Source organism: Liolophura sinensis, chromosome 1 (assembly GCF_032854445.1).
Source record: "Liolophura sinensis isolate JHLJ2023 chromosome 1, CUHK_Ljap_v2, whole genome shotgun sequence".
Classification (NCBI taxonomy): domain Eukaryota; kingdom Metazoa; phylum Mollusca; class Polyplacophora; order Chitonida; family Chitonidae; genus Liolophura; species Liolophura sinensis.
In genome coordinates this window covers 6,562,323-6,581,841 of record NC_088295.1, presented here as the reverse complement: position 1 = coordinate 6,581,841, position 19,519 = coordinate 6,562,323, and the positions used below count along the sequence as shown (strand labels likewise).

The following is a 19,519-nucleotide window of genomic DNA, read 5'->3' as shown; positions in this document are numbered from 1 at the left end:
GGGTACACAGATAAATAAATACACATATAGTGTACCAGAAAGTTTTACACACTTAACGTCACAGAAATGACACACAAGTGAATGTACCAGAGATATTAATTGTGTACCCGGCAAGTTAATAATTATTCATTTATTTCATTCTTACTATAGGCCTACATCGTACTCAAGAATATTTCACTTATACGATGGAGGTGGGATTACACAGAGGACAGCCCAGGGAAAACCCTCGAGCATCTGCAGATTGTTGGCAGACCTTCCCATGTAAAGCTGTAGAGGAGACCAGCATGAGCTGGAATTGAACTCACAGCGATCGCATTAGTGAGAGGCTCATGAGTTATGGTGCTGCGCTACACGCTAACTACTCGACCAAGAAGGCTGTGTACTAGAAAATACTTCATTTAAAATGCAAGATAAGTCACTAAATTTCGTTTGTTTGTTGATGTAAATGAATTGGCGTTTAACCATAACGGAACATTGCTCAGATAACTGACACAGCAAACGTGTATCTTATCGTCTGACATTTTGGTCTGAATATATAGAATACATCAATAACAGTTGTTACACGTCTTACTATAGGGAATGGGCATTTATTTGTTTATTTTAGTGCTGTTCACGTCTTATTTAAAATATTTCATGTAAATGTAGGCAAGCAGGATTCATATGGATGGGGAATATAAGGTAAGGTAAGGTAAAACCCACTGCAACTCGCCAGGAGCCGTCTTACGTAAAACCCTGTATCATAAACATGTCTGCATTTGCTTACCTCATGTATATATCTGTACATGCTCACCTCATGTATATCTCTGTACTTGCTCACTTAGTGTATATCTCTGTACTTGCTTACCGCATGTATATATCTGTATTTGCTCACCTAGTGTATATATCTGTATTTGCTCACCTCATGTATATATCTGTATATGCACACCTAATGTATACATCTGTATTTGCCCACATCATGTCTGTATTTACCCACCTCATGTATGCATGTCTTTATTTTCCCACCTTATGTATACATGTGTTTATTTGTCAACCTCATCCAAATATCTGTATTTGCTCACCCCATACAAATGGTTATATTTGCCCACCTCATCCAAATGTCTGTATTTGCTATCCTCATCCAAATCTCTGTATATGTCCATATCTGCTCATGTAGATATATGTACAATCTATCTGCTCGCAATCTTTAATATATGTATTTGGCCACAACATAAGCATGTATGTATTTGCTCACCTTTGTTCTCGGTAGACCTCTATCACATTTAGCCCTGATTAACTTGGCCATGCGTAGAACGAGACACTCCTCAGCTTATCAAGACATATTTATTGTCCCATTCTTATGTAATACATGTACGGCTGAATTCATGTCGATATCTAAAATAAGTGAGAATACATTTCGTCTCTCGGAACCGTACTGTATCGTAATGTCATATTGTCATATTATACGATAAGGGGGAGTTACTCTTAAAAAAGCAAATAGCCTGTGCTGTTGACGGTGTTGTCTCCCTTGTCTTTAACTCAATCGATCTGTCACGTGACCTGTGTTCAGCTGGCCCATTAATGCCGAGCCCTTAGCAGTTTAATTGTTCAAGGATCAATATCAGAAACTCGGTCACAGTCAGGCTGAAAATCCCTGCATATCCACCCACTGGATTCGCAGCTTCCCTTATTAAAATCTCTCTTTCCGTCGGTATACACGTAATCGGTTGAAAAATATTCCTTGTTCACATAATATATGACCTGCTGGTAATTGAAATCCTACATTGACAGGCGTCCGGCATACTTTGGGTAAGAATCCCTTTTAAAATTCAAACACCTGCATAATTAGAACCTTTCTTTCTCAATTAAGTGGTTTGTTTTTATTCCACATATAGGATGGGTAGAGAACCGGTAATCGATGTAAGCCTATAGCCTTATAACTGTATATCTGACTATATACGGGCCTACATTCCGCTATTAGCTCAGCCATACACAGACACACAGTCGGCGAAATTCGTTATGTAAGCCTATGTTTTGTGCCCATGGCAGATAATTTTTTCTTATGCCTCCACGCTTGCTTAACTCAGTATGAAGTAATACAGAGGATAAGCCACCGTGATTATCTGCTGACATCGGAGCCAACGGACCAGTGGGGGTACCTTGTATTTGTCAGGGAGAAATTAGTGACTACAACCCAAAGTTACAATTAATTACCACGGCTGCCTGTATACTACGTCAGAGACAAGATCGTACGGCCAGTAGAAAAGACAGCCTCCACGTCAAATTGTTATGCGGGAGTCCATGTATAATTATAGGCCAGGCTGCTTCATCCAGGGAGATACGGTAAAAATTGCCCGCTGATAACTATACCGCCTCTGTTTTGATATTTTACAGCAACCGATGACCTTCAAAATCATGTGCATTTTGCAGTTAATAACTGTGACTATTTGCCCTGCTTTGACATCTTGAAGGCGAGCAACAAAACCTCATGCGGCTGTAGGCCTATTTAGAGGGAAAGTTTTTGTTTTTGCAATATGTTCCTGGAGATGAAGCTGATAATTACCTAATGAAGGTTAAACTTAGTTATATCGGGCCCACGCAGAAGTAAGATAAATAATGTCACTTCAAACAACACTAAAAATAGCTGTTTATACTAGCTGACGCTCAGCTAGAGAGGACATCCCTAACGGACGGTGACGGGCTGGACCGTAGCCTATATTGCCCGTGGGCGGCGGCTCTCAGCGACGATAACCGTCTCAAAACTAACCGCTTCCTTCGTTGATAAAACGTCTGTCCTCTCCAGAGAGACCAGTGTATCCATGGTAACGCTCCAGTCATTGTAACCCCGGCCTACAGTGTTTATTCTCGTCATTATTTCACTTGCTCCTGTTCAATTTACGTCATAATGCTGAGGGTGATAGGAAACTCCGAAGAGGCCGAACTAAATCGGCTTTTTGCCCGGATCTACGTGAATACAGCAGCGGAAAACCAACAGCTGTTTTCCAAACTACTTTTCTTTCATACACATATCTCCTGGAATAACAGAGTGTAAACAGATAGTGAAAACGGCCGTTTAGAGGTAATTTGAGCTTCAGTTTTGACACGAGGTCGTTGGCTAACGTCGATATATTGGATTACTGAAAGATATCTTCTGGAGCTCGCATCCTTCTCAGAGTCAGATATAATCTAGACTGGAATTGGGAATCCCACTGTACATCCAGTCGTTGGTTCTTGTACGTCTAAGAAAAAAATCCCAGATAAATCTGAACAGCGTTATGAATCGGTCAGACCTTATTTCCTCGTACGCAATATATTATGTATGAATGGAAGGGAGCCTCGTGGTGTATAGATTGCCTGTTTACAACGTCCCCTGTCTCGATATCACCACCGACAGGCCCGTCAAATAGAGCACAAAATACCTGCAAAGCGGAAAAACATGGTCATTCTCTGTGACTGATAAGGAATCTGGAAATTACATTTTACAAATTACAAATGGCATTTCTCCGTTTGATAAGGCAAGGAAAGCCCAGCACACGTGACGTCAAACCAGACCCGGTCTCCCATTGGTCGAAGGGCTGTAGAAGCTGTTAATTATTAAAACTGCCTATTTACTATGTATTAGATGGCCCACACTTCCGACAAGGGCTTTTTACGAGATCGAGGAGACGGGGGAGTCTCAGTGTAGAGTCGGCACGGGACACACGCGAAGCATTAGTCTGTAGGCTGAGACCCAGGCAGTCAGCTGTTCAGTTGGCAGCGGAATAACGGGTCGCGGCGAGCGGTTGGTCGTGCTGCCCTCACAGCTACAGCAGGTAAGCCCAAATGTCAGCACCCACGGCGCTCTAAACCGTTCTCAAATATTTACATATATTTAATACTGTTAGCAATCACAAGAATTCGTCTGTTCTTAATGAATCGTCGTCAGGAACTTGTCGTGTACAAATATGAGGGCTGAGATGAAAAAGCCACTGGGGTGTCAATTCTAGATACTTGCATATGTTACCGGTATTGTACATGGCGGAGCTCGGCGACAAATCTAGCCAGTTGTGTCCTCGCTGTTTATGAGAAGGGGCCAATACGATGCCGAAATGTCCCGTTAATAAGAATTGCACTGCCTAATCTTCGGCATATCTTCACTAATCCAGTCTGATACATGTGGGTCGACGAGCCGACATCTGACGGCTTAGTCAGACGGGAATTATACAGTTGAGATAGCACTGCTAGCTGTTTCATGAACTATTCACACACCGTTGCACTGTGTATATGTAAGTATATGTAACGACGTATTCCATCATTTCTAAGACAGAACCCCTTTTGTACATAACGTTTGTCCTAGTCAGTGGAAGGTTTATCTAGATCGTAGTCCTAATATATACGTATCTGTGTGCGATTTGACTTTGGGGGATTGTATCAGTATTAGCTCTTTAGGGCTTTAAGATGGAATTGAACCGTATAGTCCTAGATGCATGTATCGGCGCGATTCGTCTTAGATTTTGATACAGTTTTTAGGGTTGCCTCACTGAACGTCCCTCAGAATTGTCCTTAACTGTGATATCGGGGTTGTTCGCCAACGAAAGCCTATAGTACTGCATCATTCATATCCACATCGGACCGAAAGGAAAGTCGGCCCACATTTTTCGTAGTATAACAAACACTATATTAATGAATGTTTTAGCCTGGTTGTTATCTGGGACATACAAATGTAAAATCATGTTCGAAGCAGGAGGATATTAATTGTGGCCCTGGGGCAGTAGCAGGCTAATAGCTGTCTGTGTACTGTAAGCTACAGTTGAGCACCAGTCGAGCGGACAAGTGTCTGCATGGAGGGCTGAAGATAGAGCCGTAGATTGGCAGGTAGAATGTCGTAGGTAAAGGCAAGCTGAGAATGTAGCAGGCAGGTGAGCTGAGAATGTAGTAGGTAAGGGCAACCTGAGAATGGAGTAGGTATAGGCAAGTCGAGAATGTACAAGGCAGGCAACCTGAGAATGTAGTATGCATAGGCAAGTCGAGAATATCAAGGCAGGCAAGCTGAGAATGTAGCAGGCAGGCAAGCTGAAAATGTAGCAAGTATTGGCAAGCTGAGAATGCAGCAAGTATTGGCAAGCTGAGAATGTAGTAGGCAGGCAAGCTGAGAATGTAGTAGGCAGGCACGTCGAGAATGTAGTAGGCCGGCAAGTTAAAAATGTACAAGGCAGGCAATCTTATATTTGATTTATTTATTTGTTTATTTTGATCGGTGTTTTACGCCGTACTCAAGAATATTTCACTTATACGATGGCGACCAGCATGGTGGGTGGAAATCGGGCAGAACACGAGGTGTAGCGGTCCTGTGATGGGGAGGTTGGGACTCGCGGGTGTAACGTTACTGTTATGGGGAGGTTGAGACTCGCGGGTGTAACGGTCCTGTGATGGGGAGGTTGAGACTCGCGGGGGTAACGGTCCTGTGATGGGGAGGTTGGGACTCGCGGGTGTAGCGGTCCTGTGATGGGGAGGTTGGGACTCGCGGATGTAACGTTCCTGTTATGGGAAGGTTGAGACTCGCGGGTGTATATGGTCCTGTTATGGAGAGGTCGAGACTCGCGGGTGTAGCAGTCCTGTTACGGGGAGGTTGAGACTCGCGGGTGAAATGGTCCTGTGATGGGGAGGTTGAGACCCGCGGATGTAACGGTCCTGTTATGGGGAGGTTGGGAATCGCGGGTGTAGCGGCCCTGTGATGGGGAGGTTGAGACTCGCGGGTGTAACGGTCCTGTTATGGGGAGGTTGAGACTCGGGTGTATATGATCCTGCGATGGGGAGGTTGGGACTGCCAACTGAGAAGGCTGAGGCTTCTGGTTATCCACATACCGGTCCGTCGATGTAATTGCACCCGGTGTACGGGTGCACTAGAGTAATATTCAGACAATTTCTATTCATCACAGGCTAAATAAATAAGAATAGAATAGAATAAGAATACTTTAAGAATAGTGTACACGGTAATCAGGACTGAAGCTATGGTAACCACTATTTTCTGTCTAACTGCTGGTCATAAGCGTGTTTTACTAGAGTAAGGAGGGTATAAACAACAGCTTATAATGGCTCGTGCCGGGTCTGCCGGCAACCATGACGTCACAATAACTTGTCTCGTGCAGTTCAGGTCCGCTTAGCAGCCGGCAGTGAAGAGTGGCCCGATGACCATGAGGGCTACAGTTCAGACACATTATTTAGTAACCATTACCCTGTTGGATGCCACGTCGATAGCGGCATCCCTCAGTCGGCAGACAACCCACGCCTGCTGAGGGTTTTCATCACCTGTTATCAACTCAAATCTTCGCCTGCTTGTCAGTGTCAAATACAGCGATTGAATCTCTGTACGGATATTCTGAAGACATTGATATTGCCTGTATAGAAATAGATCCGATTCACGTGGAAATGCAATTAGGCCTTGAGAAAAGCCTTGAAAAAAAAAGAAAAAAGAAAAAAAATGCAGTTGCTGCTTTTTCGCTGTCCTGTATATATCATGGATTAAAAAGAGTTATAGAACTGTAATCATGATCAGACAAAGCGCTATTATGTTGGGCCAGAAACTGAGGCAAAGTTCTCTATAAATATGACAGACTGGAAAATACTATCCCTTACAATTTTCACCAGATAGATGCTATGCTCAGTAATGTCGGGTCAGAAATTAAACCAGCTGTATCATATGACAGATTAGAAAGTATGTTGTGTGTAGAAATTTGACCAATCAACTGAGTGACTGTAGAAATAGGACAAGCCGGGATGTGGGCAAACTATGGAAGTGTGTACATCAAATTGAGTTGTACATGAATGTCGCCAGGGAAGCGTTGATGCTCAAATAGTTGTTTAATATGTACCGCAATGGAAACATCTTGCTGTTGCTGTAATTTTGATCACAGCCAAGACACGGAGAGCGAGTGGTTCTGGGGTTGTACGTGACGATACAACCAACCTTCTTGATCACTTACATCAGGTTTATATCTATGTTCCGACAACAAGTGCTAGCTTCTCGCGTTTTCACTGGTACAGGTTTTCACAGGTAACCATCACCTCATCTCTCAATTTACACAAGTAACCATCACCTCATCCCTCAATACACACAGGTAACCGTCACCCCATCTCTCAGTGTGCACAGCTAAGCATCACCCCATCTCTCAGTACACACAGGTAACCGTCACCTCATCTCTCAATACACACAGGTGTGATTAACATGATGGCAGGTAATCATTACCCCATCTCTCAGTGCACAGAGGTAATCATCGCCCCATCTCCCAATGCACAGATGTAATCATCACCCATCCCTCAACGAACAGAGATAATGATCTCCCATCCCTCAGTGCACAGAGGTGATCATCACCCCATCTTTCAATGCACAGAGGTAATCATCACCACATCCCTCAATGCACAGAGGTAATCATTACCCCATCCCTCCATGCACAGAGGTAATGATCACCCACCATGCAATGCACAGAGGTAATCATCACCCCATCTCTCAATGCACAGAGGTAATCATCACCCCATCTCTCAATGCACAGAGGTAATCATCACCCCAACCCTCAATGCACAGAGGTAATCATCACCCCATCTCTCAATGCACAGAAGTAATCATCACCCCATCCCTCCATGCACAGAGGTAATCATCACCCCAACCCTCAATGCACAGAGGTAACCATCACCCCATCTCTCAATGCACAGAGGTAATCACCACCCCATCCATCAATGCACAGAGGTAATCATCACCCACCCTGCAGTGCAGAGAGGTAATGATCACCCCATCCCTCAACGCACAGAGGTAATCATCACCCTATCTCTCAATGCACAGAGGTAATCATCACCCCATCCCTCAATGCACAGAGGTAATCATCACCCCATCCCTCCATGCACAGAGGTAATCATCACCCCATCCCCCAATGCAGAGAGGTTATCATCACCCATCCCCCAATGCACAGAGGTAATCATCACCCCATCCCTCAATGCAGAGAGGAAATCATCATCCCATCTCTCAATGCACAGAGGTAATCATCACCCCATCCCTCAATGCACAGAGGTAATCATCACCCCATCCCTCCATGCACAGAGGTAATCATTACCCCATCTCTCAATGCACAGAGGTAATCATCACCACATCCCTCCATGCACAGAGGTAATCATCACCCCATCTCTCAATGCACAGAGGTAATCATCACCACATCCCTCAATGCACAGAGGTAATCATTGCCCATCCCCCAATGCAGAGAGGTTATCATCACCCATCCCTCAATGCACAGAGGTAATCATCACCCCATCCCTCAGTGCAGAGAGGTAATCACCACCCCATCTCTCAATACACAGAGGTAATCACCACCCCATCCCTCAATGCACAGAGGTAATCATCACCCATCCCTTCATGCACAGAGGTAATCATCACCCCATCCCTCAATGCACAGAGGTAATCATCACCCCATCTCCATGCACGGTTGTAATCATCACCCCATCCCTCCATGCACAGAGGTAATGATCACCTACCCTGCAGTGCACAGAGGTAATCATCACCCCATCCCTCAATGCAGAGAGGTAATCATCACCCCATCCCTCCATGCACAGAGGTAATCATCACCCCATCTCTCAATGCACAGAGGTAATCATCACCCCATCCCTCAATGCAGAGAGGTAATCACCACCCCATCTCTCAATGCACAGAGGTAATCATTACCCCATCTCTCAATGCACAGAGGTAATCGTCTCCCCATCTCTCAATGCACAGAGGTAATCATCACCCCATCCCTCAATGCACAGAGGTAATCATCACCCCATCTCCATGCACGGTTGTAATCATCACCCCATCCCTCCATGCACAGAGGTAATGATCACCTACCCTGCAGTGCACAGAGGTAATCATCACCCCATCTCTCAATGCACAGAGGTAATCATCACCCCATCTCCATGCACAGAAGTAATCATCACCCCATCCCTTCATGCACAGAAGTAATGATCACCTACCCTGCAGTGCACAGAGGTAAGCATCACCCCATCACTCCATGCACAGAGGTAATCATCACCCCATCCCTTCATGCACAGAGGTAATCATCACCCCATCCCTCCATGCACAGAGGTAATCATCACCCCAACCCTCAATGCACAGAGGTAATCATCACCCCATCCCTTCATGCACAGAGGTAATCATCACCCATCCCTTCATGCACAGAGGTAATCATCATATGATCACATATTCCTCAATACATAGCCCTCCCAAAAAGCACACATCTCTGTATACACACAGGAAACCATCACCCCATCCCTCAATAACATAGGTAACCTTCATCCAATCACCCCATCTCTCAATACACAACATGTGGTAATGGACGGGTCAGTCATGTCTACTAAACGGCCAAATTGTACTGAGGTAACAGCTAAAATAGGTTTGAGGTCTTCAGAGCTGATGATGTCCGAAACTACAACATTCCTGACGTAATTAAGTGACTGCATTTTGACAGTCAGAACATCTCGAAAGACAAAGAACATATTTGTGAATGGTTTACGTGATGACTGCTGACAGGTTGTATAATAATGTCGAGGCGCTATTGGCTGGGAACTAACCACAAACGCCCCAGGCTGTTCATGGAATATATAACGATTCGCCTACACCTTAAGGGGAACAACACCCGAAGGTAAAGGTTAAGTAAGTGACCTTTAATACTGTATCAAGCTTAAAACCAGTGTGTTTTTTTTTCTCAGATACTATGCGAGGCAAAGGCAAAGACCTTCCTTCCCCTGTGGATTACCCAATGGTAGAAGCGGACGCGCCTACCACGGAGAACGGATGGGATGTGGCTAACTACGACGGATTCAGGGCCACCGACTATCATATGCGCAAGCGCGCCCCAAAACGTGATTCTCCGGGATCCCCGTCCGATTCCGGGGCTAGTTCAACAACAGAAGAGTCGTCTGAGAGGAAGGCTAAGACCCCCAAGAAGGCTCACAGGCGACGGAAGGCCCTTTCGGCCCGCGACCGGAACCTGCGGCGTCTAGAGAGCAATGAACGCGAGAGAATGAGAATGCATTCACTGAACGACGCCTTCCAGGAGCTCCGTGAAGTTATACCACACGTAACAATGGACAGAAAACTGTCCAAAATTGAAACTCTTACTCTGGCTAAAAACTACATCAAAGCTTTAACAAATGTCGTGTGTGAAATGAGAGGGGAACCTCAGCCGTATGAGTTCGAAGCGTCCAATGAGAACGATAATGATAATGAAGACGATGAAGAGGACGAGGACGAAGATGTTGATGATGTCAACAATGACCATGACGACGACGAAAGCCGCCCGCACGAACTGTGCCGAATTTCAAAGAACGTGTCGGGAAGAGGGAAAACAATCCTGTACCCGCGCCATTACCCTGCAGACGCCACCACACCTTGTAAGATTACCGACGAACGTGGCGGAGATGATTCAATGGACTTCAGTGCGCCATCTACAGGCCCAGGGGAAGATAACTGCAATGTGGAATCCAACTTCAGTTTAGACACGAATGGAAATAACCCGGGATCTCGACACAAGAGGGGTAAGTGTAAACAGAAAACTAAACTTAATCAAGAATGTGCAATTACGGAAAATGGATTTACCCTGGACGGTGTGAAAACGGAGAAATACAATTTTGAGTAGTGGAAATATTGTTCTGGTGAATCGGAGAAAAATTATTGGTCAAACTGTGTTATTCACGGATATTCCCTGTGCTTCAGAAAGTGCAGATATTGGGGCTTCCCAGCCAAGACTTGCTGTGTAAGACAACTTTACTGATTCTGCTGAAAACCACAGTGACTCACGCGGGAAACTAACGTGTGCTCGCCAACTTGCACTAGGACAACCAAGATGGCACCCGACCGGGGCGCCGACCGACGGCAAAGAGTTTATAAACATATATATATATATATATCTAAATATATATACATACAAATATAAGTTATATACACATATTAACAGGTGATCGTGTATTTTACTATAAACCGTTCTTTCATTTGTTAATTCTAATCATAGTTGTTCTCTGCAAAATAATATATGTAAATATATTTGTTAATTAGATATAGGTATATCTAAATGGACTATTTTCATATAAATTTCCTGTCCTGCCCATCTCCCATGCGAACCACATATTGGTGTTAAATCAAAAAACGTTGTAAACTGGGGAATATCTATTGAAGATTTGACTATATCTATTAATCCGATTGTACAGAATCTATATGTTTACATGTGTACGTTGATGACTTCTGGGTTAATATGGGGTACGTCGATGTTACGGTAGATTTTAGTCAAGTAGCGCTGGTGAAGGGTTATAGGCAACCAGAGCAGCATTCAAATATATATATCTATATCTATATATTGTCTGTACATAGGCTGTTCGTACGAGGGAATAGGGGTGTTTGTTCAGCTTATGTTGCTACTGAGTAGAAACCAAGCGCCCCATTTAGGCCACAGTATTACAACTGGCAGTATTTAGAGCAGTTGTGTCTCCCTTCAACGCTAATCTGTTCGGCTTCATGCTAGGGCCACCTTCTCTAGAGAGAGGTACATGCCATGTCTCAGCCATACGTCCTCTACATCATCATACTACTCCATAAAGTTCTTTGGTCATCAAAGGTATATGGAACCATATTTATTTTCTTCACTATATGAACCTTATTTTTCGTAGAAAGCCATTGAAGTATGACTGAAATATAAAGGAGACATATATATTTATTTTCTACTTTCTTCTGAGGAAAGCTACATATTTTTTGATAAAATCATTTTCCTTACTTGTTTCGTATTGTACGAAGATCGCCAATATTTACATGAACTCATTCTCATTCTCATCCGCGCATGCTTCCAGTCAATTGGTGTACTTCCTGTGGTGGGTATAATTTAGCAATAATACCCACCCACCCCATCCTGTTATTGTCATGTTTCTGGTTAAATTTTAAAATTCCTGAAATTGACTCTGATTTTCCACTGTGAGGGTATACGATAGTCAAACACACTATATTGCCGGATGTTTGTGAAGTCTATCCTTAACGCAACCACGGCCAGGGAGAGGCAGAAGACCTGTCGCACATTACCACGTGACACTCAGGTGTCACTCAGGCAACCATTGTACGACTTCATCGGAAGATCCCAAGGGACAGACACATCTCTTGGTATATGATTTTTATAACAATTCACTCTAAAGCAGACGACAGAAAGGCTTTTCCGAGTTAATCAAAGCTCATGACGTGACTTAATGCGCAGGTATTGCTGTTAAGGGAAGCTATCTTTCTGAACAGCCTCCCATTCTGCTGGAATACAACATAGTCGTGAGAACGGAACTGGTTGACCATTGACAACACACTAACCCATGAGCTGACTGACCAATCACCATTATACTGACCAGTTGACAATACAGTTATCCATCAGGTGCCTGACCAGAGCCTATACTGACCAGTGGACGGCACGGTAACCAGCTAATTGGTTAACCATTATGCTGTATTAATCACTTGCAGGTGACCCATTGGCTGGTTGACCACTGGCCTGTACTGACCAAGTGTCAGTGCAGTAATTCATTGTTCGATCGAACCAGGCCTACGCACTTAAAAGTGCCATAAGAATGAAACTGGTTGACCGCTACCCTATGTTGATCAGTTGACCACTTGGTTATATTTGCACGATGACTGTGCGGCGAGACATGAGCTACTGACCACTTGTCAGGGTCTGTCAGTGTCTGACTACTCCCCACGGAAAAGATCCCTATACTGACGTGTGTTCCTCAGTCTCATATTCTATTATTATGAGTAACATGAATGCGGTGCAAGCATGTTTTGTCTATGCACTTGACTTTTTGATGTTTGTGTAGCGCTGTTAAGTGTAATAACGATCTGTAGCTGATCATCAGTAACCCAAATTGATGGCTGGAGGTCAACTGTGTAGCTGATCATCAGTAACCCAAACTGATGGCTGAAGGTCAACTGTGTAGTTGATCATCAGTAACCCAAATTGATGGCTGGAGGTCAACTGTGTAGCTGATCATCAGTAACCCAAATTGATGGCTGGAGTTCAACTGTGTAGCTGATCATCAGTAACCCAAATTGATGGCTGGAGGTCAACTGTGTAGCTGATCATCAATAACCCAAATTGATGGCTGGCGGTCAACTGTGTAGCTGCTCATCAGTAACCAAATTGATGGCTGGAGGTCAACTGTGTAGCTGATCATCAGTAACCCAAATTGATGGCTGGAGTTCAACTGTGTAGCTGATCATCAGTAACCTGAATTGATGGCTGGCGGTCAACTGTGTAGCTGATCATCAGTAACCCAAATTGATGGCTGGAGGTCAACTGTGTAGCTGATCATCAGTAACCTGAATTGATGGCTGGCGGTCATCTGTGTAGCTGATCATCAGTAACCCAAATTGATGGCTGGCGGTCAACTGTGTAGCTGATCATCAGTAACCCAAATTGATGGCTGAAGGTCAACTGTGTAGCTGATCATCAGTAACCCAAACTGATGGCTGGAAGTCATCTGTGTAGCTGATCATCATCTAATGCTATGATCAGATTGAAATAAGGATACATAGCGGTTATCATATCAGCGGTCTAATGGTGGAGTGTCAATACATAGCGGTTATCATATCAGCGGTCTAATGGTGGAGTGTCAAATATACAAGACAATGAGCCATTGAGTAGGTACACAGGGGAATACATCACCGCCATAGACAAGGAGCATATAACGGGCGGCTAGTTAGGCGGGGCACATAGGCCTATAGCTCTGACAACACTTTGTCTCCTGTCTGAAAGCTAGGACATCAAAGGCATGAAAGTCTAGGCGAAATACGAGCACTGTACAACATGAAAGCATGTAAGATTGCCTCGTGGGTGGATTGTATTTCAAGCAGAGCTACTCTGATTACGTCAATTTCTTTGCCTGTGGACGAAATATTATGATATCTAGGCTCAGCTGATGTCTGATTTAAGTCTTAATATTGAAGAAAAAAAATAAGTTTTTCATCGTAATCACAGTAAATATGCCACAGCATCGTACTGACAAATGTGTAATATTTGGTATAATGTCAAACTCGGACACTGGCCCCATATAGCAGTGTATGGGTAGACTGTGTCAGGCGGTTGTGCAGTAATTCTGAGGGGAGGTGGGGTCGTCATGAGGACATCTCGAGCCTTCCTCACGATGACATCTAAACCGAGAACACGGTGTCCGATTACTGTGGTCGTATGGGTTCCTTAAACTTTGTTCCGTTAATGATGGCAGGTCAGGATGTGTGTGACGTCACTGATGAATGCTATAAACAACCAAGGCCACCTTTGTGTTCAAAGTGGTAACCTATCCAAACCAACATGTGATTATGTGTAGATCTAAGGCCAAGTCTCACTTTGTCCTAAGTTGTATTCCACCAACATGCTCATGATTTCTCAGTGACAGGCGAAGTCTCATTTTGTCTCAAACTTGAAATCCACGAACATGACTATAGATATCACAGACCCAGACGAAATCCTCCTTTGTGGAAAGCTTAACTGTAAGCCAGAAAGATACTTAAGTCTGCCTTGGAAACATGTTTCCTAGATGAAGTCTGACTAATCTGTGATCCATCAAAATGACGGTCTCTATCTTGGTGAAGTGTCTCTAATCAGAATCATCACTTTGTTCCATGATTGTAATGTATTTTGACGCTTTGTGACTCTTTCTTACGAAACCAACTCATGATGCGGTAAAAATTCCCATACAGCTTTAGGCGGTTACTAAAACGCATATCCTACCAGTAATCCCTCGTTTGCTCCATCACTTATCCTACCAGTAATCCCTCGTTTGCTGCATCGCTTATCCTACCAGTAATCCCTCGTTTGCTGCATCGCTTATCCTACCAGTAATCCCTCGTTTGCTGCATCGCTTATCCTACCAGTAATCCCTCGTTTGCTCCATCACTTATCCTACCAGTAATCCCTCGTTCGCTGCATCGCTTATCCTACCAGTAATCTCTCGTTTGCTGCATCGCTTATCCTACCAGTAATCCCTCGTTCGCTGCATCGCTTATCCTACCAGTAATCCCTCGTTTGCTGCATCGCTGCACCACGAACAAGCTACAAGGTCCCGACAGACATTATTCTATAATTTGGTCTCACGCTCCTTACGCCACCAACCACTGCTAACATAGTTTGCCCATCTGTCCTACCTTCCATAAATCACTAAGAACTGCTGAAACCGGTTACGTCCATTGATCCCACGTCCCCTACATTATCAACCACTGTTGGCACCGATTCTGTTCTGCTCATTGGTTGCACGTTCCCTACATCAGGAACGACTGAAGAAAGCTCTTCTGCTCTTATGTCCTCAACATCACGAACGACTGTTGGAATTCTTCTGCTCTTATGTCCTCAACATCACGAACGACTGTTGGAATTCTTCTGCTCTTATGTCCTCAACATCACGAACGACTGTTGGAACTCTTCTGCTCTTATGTCTTCAACATCACGAACGACTGTTGGAACTCTTCTGCTCTTATGTCCTCAACATCACGAACGGCTGTTGGAACTCTTCTGCTCTTATGTCTTCAACATCACGAGTGGCTTTTGGAACTCTTCTGCTCTTATGTCCTCAACATCACGAACGACTGTTGGAACTCTTCTGCTCTTATGTCTTCAACATCACGAACGACTGTTGGAACTCTTCTGCTCTTATGTCTTCAACATCACGAACGATTGTTGGAACTCTTCTTCCCCTTATGTCCAGTACATCACATACGACAATTGGAACTCTTCTGCCTTTTGGTCCCACTACATCATGAACAACTGCTGACACTGCTCTGAACATTAGTTCCATGTTCCAAGACCGTAAATCGAGCCAATAGCCTCACGTTCCGGAGACTTTTTTATTATAATTATCTGACTGATTAATCCGTGGGGATTACATTTCTAGTACTCCCCGTGACTGTGTCATGAAATGTGACCGATACTGAGCTAAATCTGAGTTGTTCGTCTCGATGGGTCCGTACATACATTTGTTTTCGCAGTTTATCATAATGAAGTCAGTATGCACTTTTACATATTTTTCCCCATGAGCACACTTAGTTACAAACTGTGGGCACACCTATGTGCATGCTCTGATAGTGATAGTCTTACAGTGTCGGTATATCGGTGCTAGACCTGTTACATGACGTACTAACAGTGATCATTTGCATGTCTTATTTAAACGCTGCTGTAGCTGTGTGACTGTTACACTGACGTATAAAAATATGGTCCCTTCTGAGTTTCAGTGCGACTGACTCCCCGCAGACACCAAACCTTCTCCCTTGCGTGTCTGTCACAGCAATATGAAGACGCCACTATCTGCTTCTCCGTAATCAGTGTCTGATGTGTGCATGACAGCAAACGTCTCATGCCCTTAGCTCTTTCTGCTGATACATTGTTATAATCATTGTAACGACTAGACATACACTCGTCATGTTTAGACCTTAGTAACTCTTCAGTTGTGATAGTTTACTGTAGTAAAACATTTTGACCATGCAAACAAGAGCGAAGATTTCCAACCAAGTAAAAGCATCACCAAAAACCGACTTATGCTGCAATATTTATAACTTGTCCAACTTGTCATCAACCGTGTAAAGCACAACCCCCTTTTCCCGTAGGTGCCGCACAGGGCAGACGGTGAGCCTGTGATACTCACAACTTTCCCTACCTAACTGCACAAGAGCTGTATTTATATTAAGACTGTTCATATGCCTCCTTCACTCGCATGCGCACATCGTGTGTTCGGCTCACAGTCATGGTTAAAGTGCAAGTACATATGACCGAAGTAGCGTTTCGATATCGGGATTATTTTTTTGTGGTAAAATGGTGCAAACAGCTTTAATGTGCAGTCTGAAATGGAACACACACACACTGAATCAGATGCTGTTTACAATTTCTGGGTGTTCCAAGAACACGCGGTTCGCATTCACTGGTTCCAACTATACATGTAGTTTGTTGCTATTGTGCGGACTTCCACAAGACTTGTACCGCCATATTCCCCATGATAGAACAACGTGACGGGCTGCATGGCTGTGGGCTGTGTAGGGGGGAATTTAAGAACTCATGATTGATATGATGTATTTTTAATTTATTAAACTCTTTCATATCGTTATTGCAAATTAATTTATACCACAATTAATTCCTCCATTCCTCAAAGCTGTTATTGTTCCATTAAACCAGCTTAAGCTGTCATTTTGATTGATTTCAATATTCAGCAGTCACAAATGTCTCTATTTTATGTTGATTACACAAATGACATGCAAAATAAAGCGCTGAGTTTTACCGACACCGATTTCTTTGTTGTCATTAATTATCTGTGTAATTTTTATTTATTACATCCTCAAACAGAATCTAACATTGCCCAATGGGTGAAACAGAAGCCCACTGGATGAAATAGCAGCCTAATGGAAGAAATAGAAATTATTAACTGTTATTAAAAACTGTCTAGTTCTGGAAGATGCCAAACCAAACAATCTCAAGGCTTTGGCTGAATTTATTTGAAATAATTTGATGAGATTGACTGATGTAACCGTGTAGTCCTCCAAAAGGCAAATGTGAATCGAAATGTCACACTTTTGATGAAAACACCACGTGCATGTAACAAGCACACGGCATGCGGAACTGCATTCTGCACGGAGTAAGTTGTATTAACTGACTGAGTACAGACATTTCCGCACGAAGCCATTTGTTTATTCCCGTGAGTTTATACAAACATGATTAACATACAAGCATATCAATGTCACCACTGCTTTTGCCATCAAGGAAGGAAGAGTATAACATACCTCGGTGCATGTTCAGTGTAACCAATGGCCCATACCAACTAGATTAATAATAGCACGGTAGTCGCGTTATCTGATGCAGCGTTAATGTACAATAGGATGCCCGCATGCATCCTGCATCCCCCAGTATCTGGGGTCTATTTCCTATTAAAATCACATAGTACGATATGACATTTTTGTTACTGTTGCAACTCTTCAGAAACCGTCCAGGTATGCCCAAAATAATGTCGCCCCCCTCCCTCAAAAAAGGAAACAAAACAAAACAAAAACAACAACAACAACCCCCCCCCCCACACCAACAAATCATATACACATGCACACACAAACAAATAATATGGTATATCTAACACAATTAGACACCATTCAGACCTAAAAACCACACTTCTGACCGTCTACGTAAGTCCGCGGACACTCTGAAATTGTCTGCTTCAGTTTCCACCAAATATGTAGGTTCATCTTTTTTGTAACAACACAGCCCTCTGTCCTAAGATCGGGTCCCACTTCCGGCGTCATTTCTTTTCAACACGTAGACGCATAACGATATAACATACAAAAAGCAAATTTCCAGAAATGTGATTAATATGTTGCAGAATTTGTGATTTCGGACAACTTACTGTTTGCAGAAGTAATAATCGTAATAGATCTATAAACGTTGATCGTGTTCCCACTCCACATATACAAATGTATTCGTGCGATGCTTTAGTAACATATGAAACAACCCATTTCAGTGCATTAAAATTCACATAAATACAATTTTTAATATTAGTAGGGCAATATGTTACAGGTGTATTTTAATATGGAATTTGTACTATAATATTTATTGAAAAGGCATTCCTCGTGTGAAAAATTTTGTGATGAAAAGTTCCCAGGGAGTTTAAATATGTGTTTATGTCTACCAACTCAGGAAGTGTCTAACAACAAGCATTTTTGTTTTGTTCGTCTTTGTCTCCTGCTAATAACGATGTGTCAGTCAACCGTGTCATCAGCGAGTGTACTTCTATTTCCACGTTTGTCACATAGCCCAAAACGTACACCGAGAAATGGGTCATGCGTGACACGTCTAGCAATACTGTCACATATTAAAAACACGACGGATAACTCCAGACTGTCACACTGCGATAGTTTAGTCCTGACTACCAGCGTTATCCATGAAAAACAATGTTTTAGCTCTAAAATACGTACACTGTTTCACCTCACTTTCAACACTGTTACACTTGACTACGGCATCTCCCCACTGACAATGTCTTACCTGGTTTTCTGAGTACTGGCATTATGTTATCTGACTACTGACATTGTGTTAGCTGACTACTGACATGGTGTTACCTAATTATTGACATTGTGTTACTGACTACTGGCATTGTGTTACCTGACTACTGACATTGTGTTACCTGACTACTGACATCGTGTTACTGACCACTGACACTGTGTTACCTGACTACTGACATTGTGGTACCTGACTACTGACATCGTGTTACTGACCACTGACACTGTGTTACGGGACTGCTGACATTGTGGTACCTGACTACTGACATTATGTTACTTAACTACTAGCATTGATTGATTTATTTATTTATTTGATTGGTGTTTTACGCCGCACTCAAGAATATTTCACTTATACGACGGCGGCCAGCATTATGGTGGGAGGAAACCGGTCAGAGCCCGGGGGAAACCCACAACCATCCGCAGGTTGCTGGCAGACCTTCCCACGTACGGCCGGAGAGGAAGCCAGCATGAGCTGGACTTGAATTCACAGCGACCGCATTTGTGAGA

General features: G+C 43.5%; 1 protein-coding gene across 8 annotated transcripts in view; it reads left to right on the top strand.

The window, feature by feature from the left end:
- The window catches only part of LOC135482274 (uncharacterized), a 31,118-nt gene extending 13,860 nt beyond the window's left edge, over positions 1–17,258 (top strand). For 4 of the 8 annotated variants that reach the window (XM_064762180.1, XM_064762178.1, XM_064762179.1 and 1 more), the window contains one exon: positions 9,685–17,258. In XM_064762180.1, coding sequence (XP_064618250.1) covers positions 9,690–10,613 — 924 coding nt within the window. In that variant the 5' untranslated portion in view covers positions 9,685–9,689 and the 3' untranslated portion in view covers positions 10,614–17,258. Of the gene's footprint in view, positions 1–150; positions 3,789–8,092; positions 8,903–9,061 lie in introns of those variants that run through there. The other 4 variants (XM_064762173.1, XM_064762175.1, XM_064762177.1 and 1 more) reach the window with 2 other exon arrangements.
- The last annotated feature ends 2,261 nt before the right edge of the window (positions 17,259–19,519 follow it).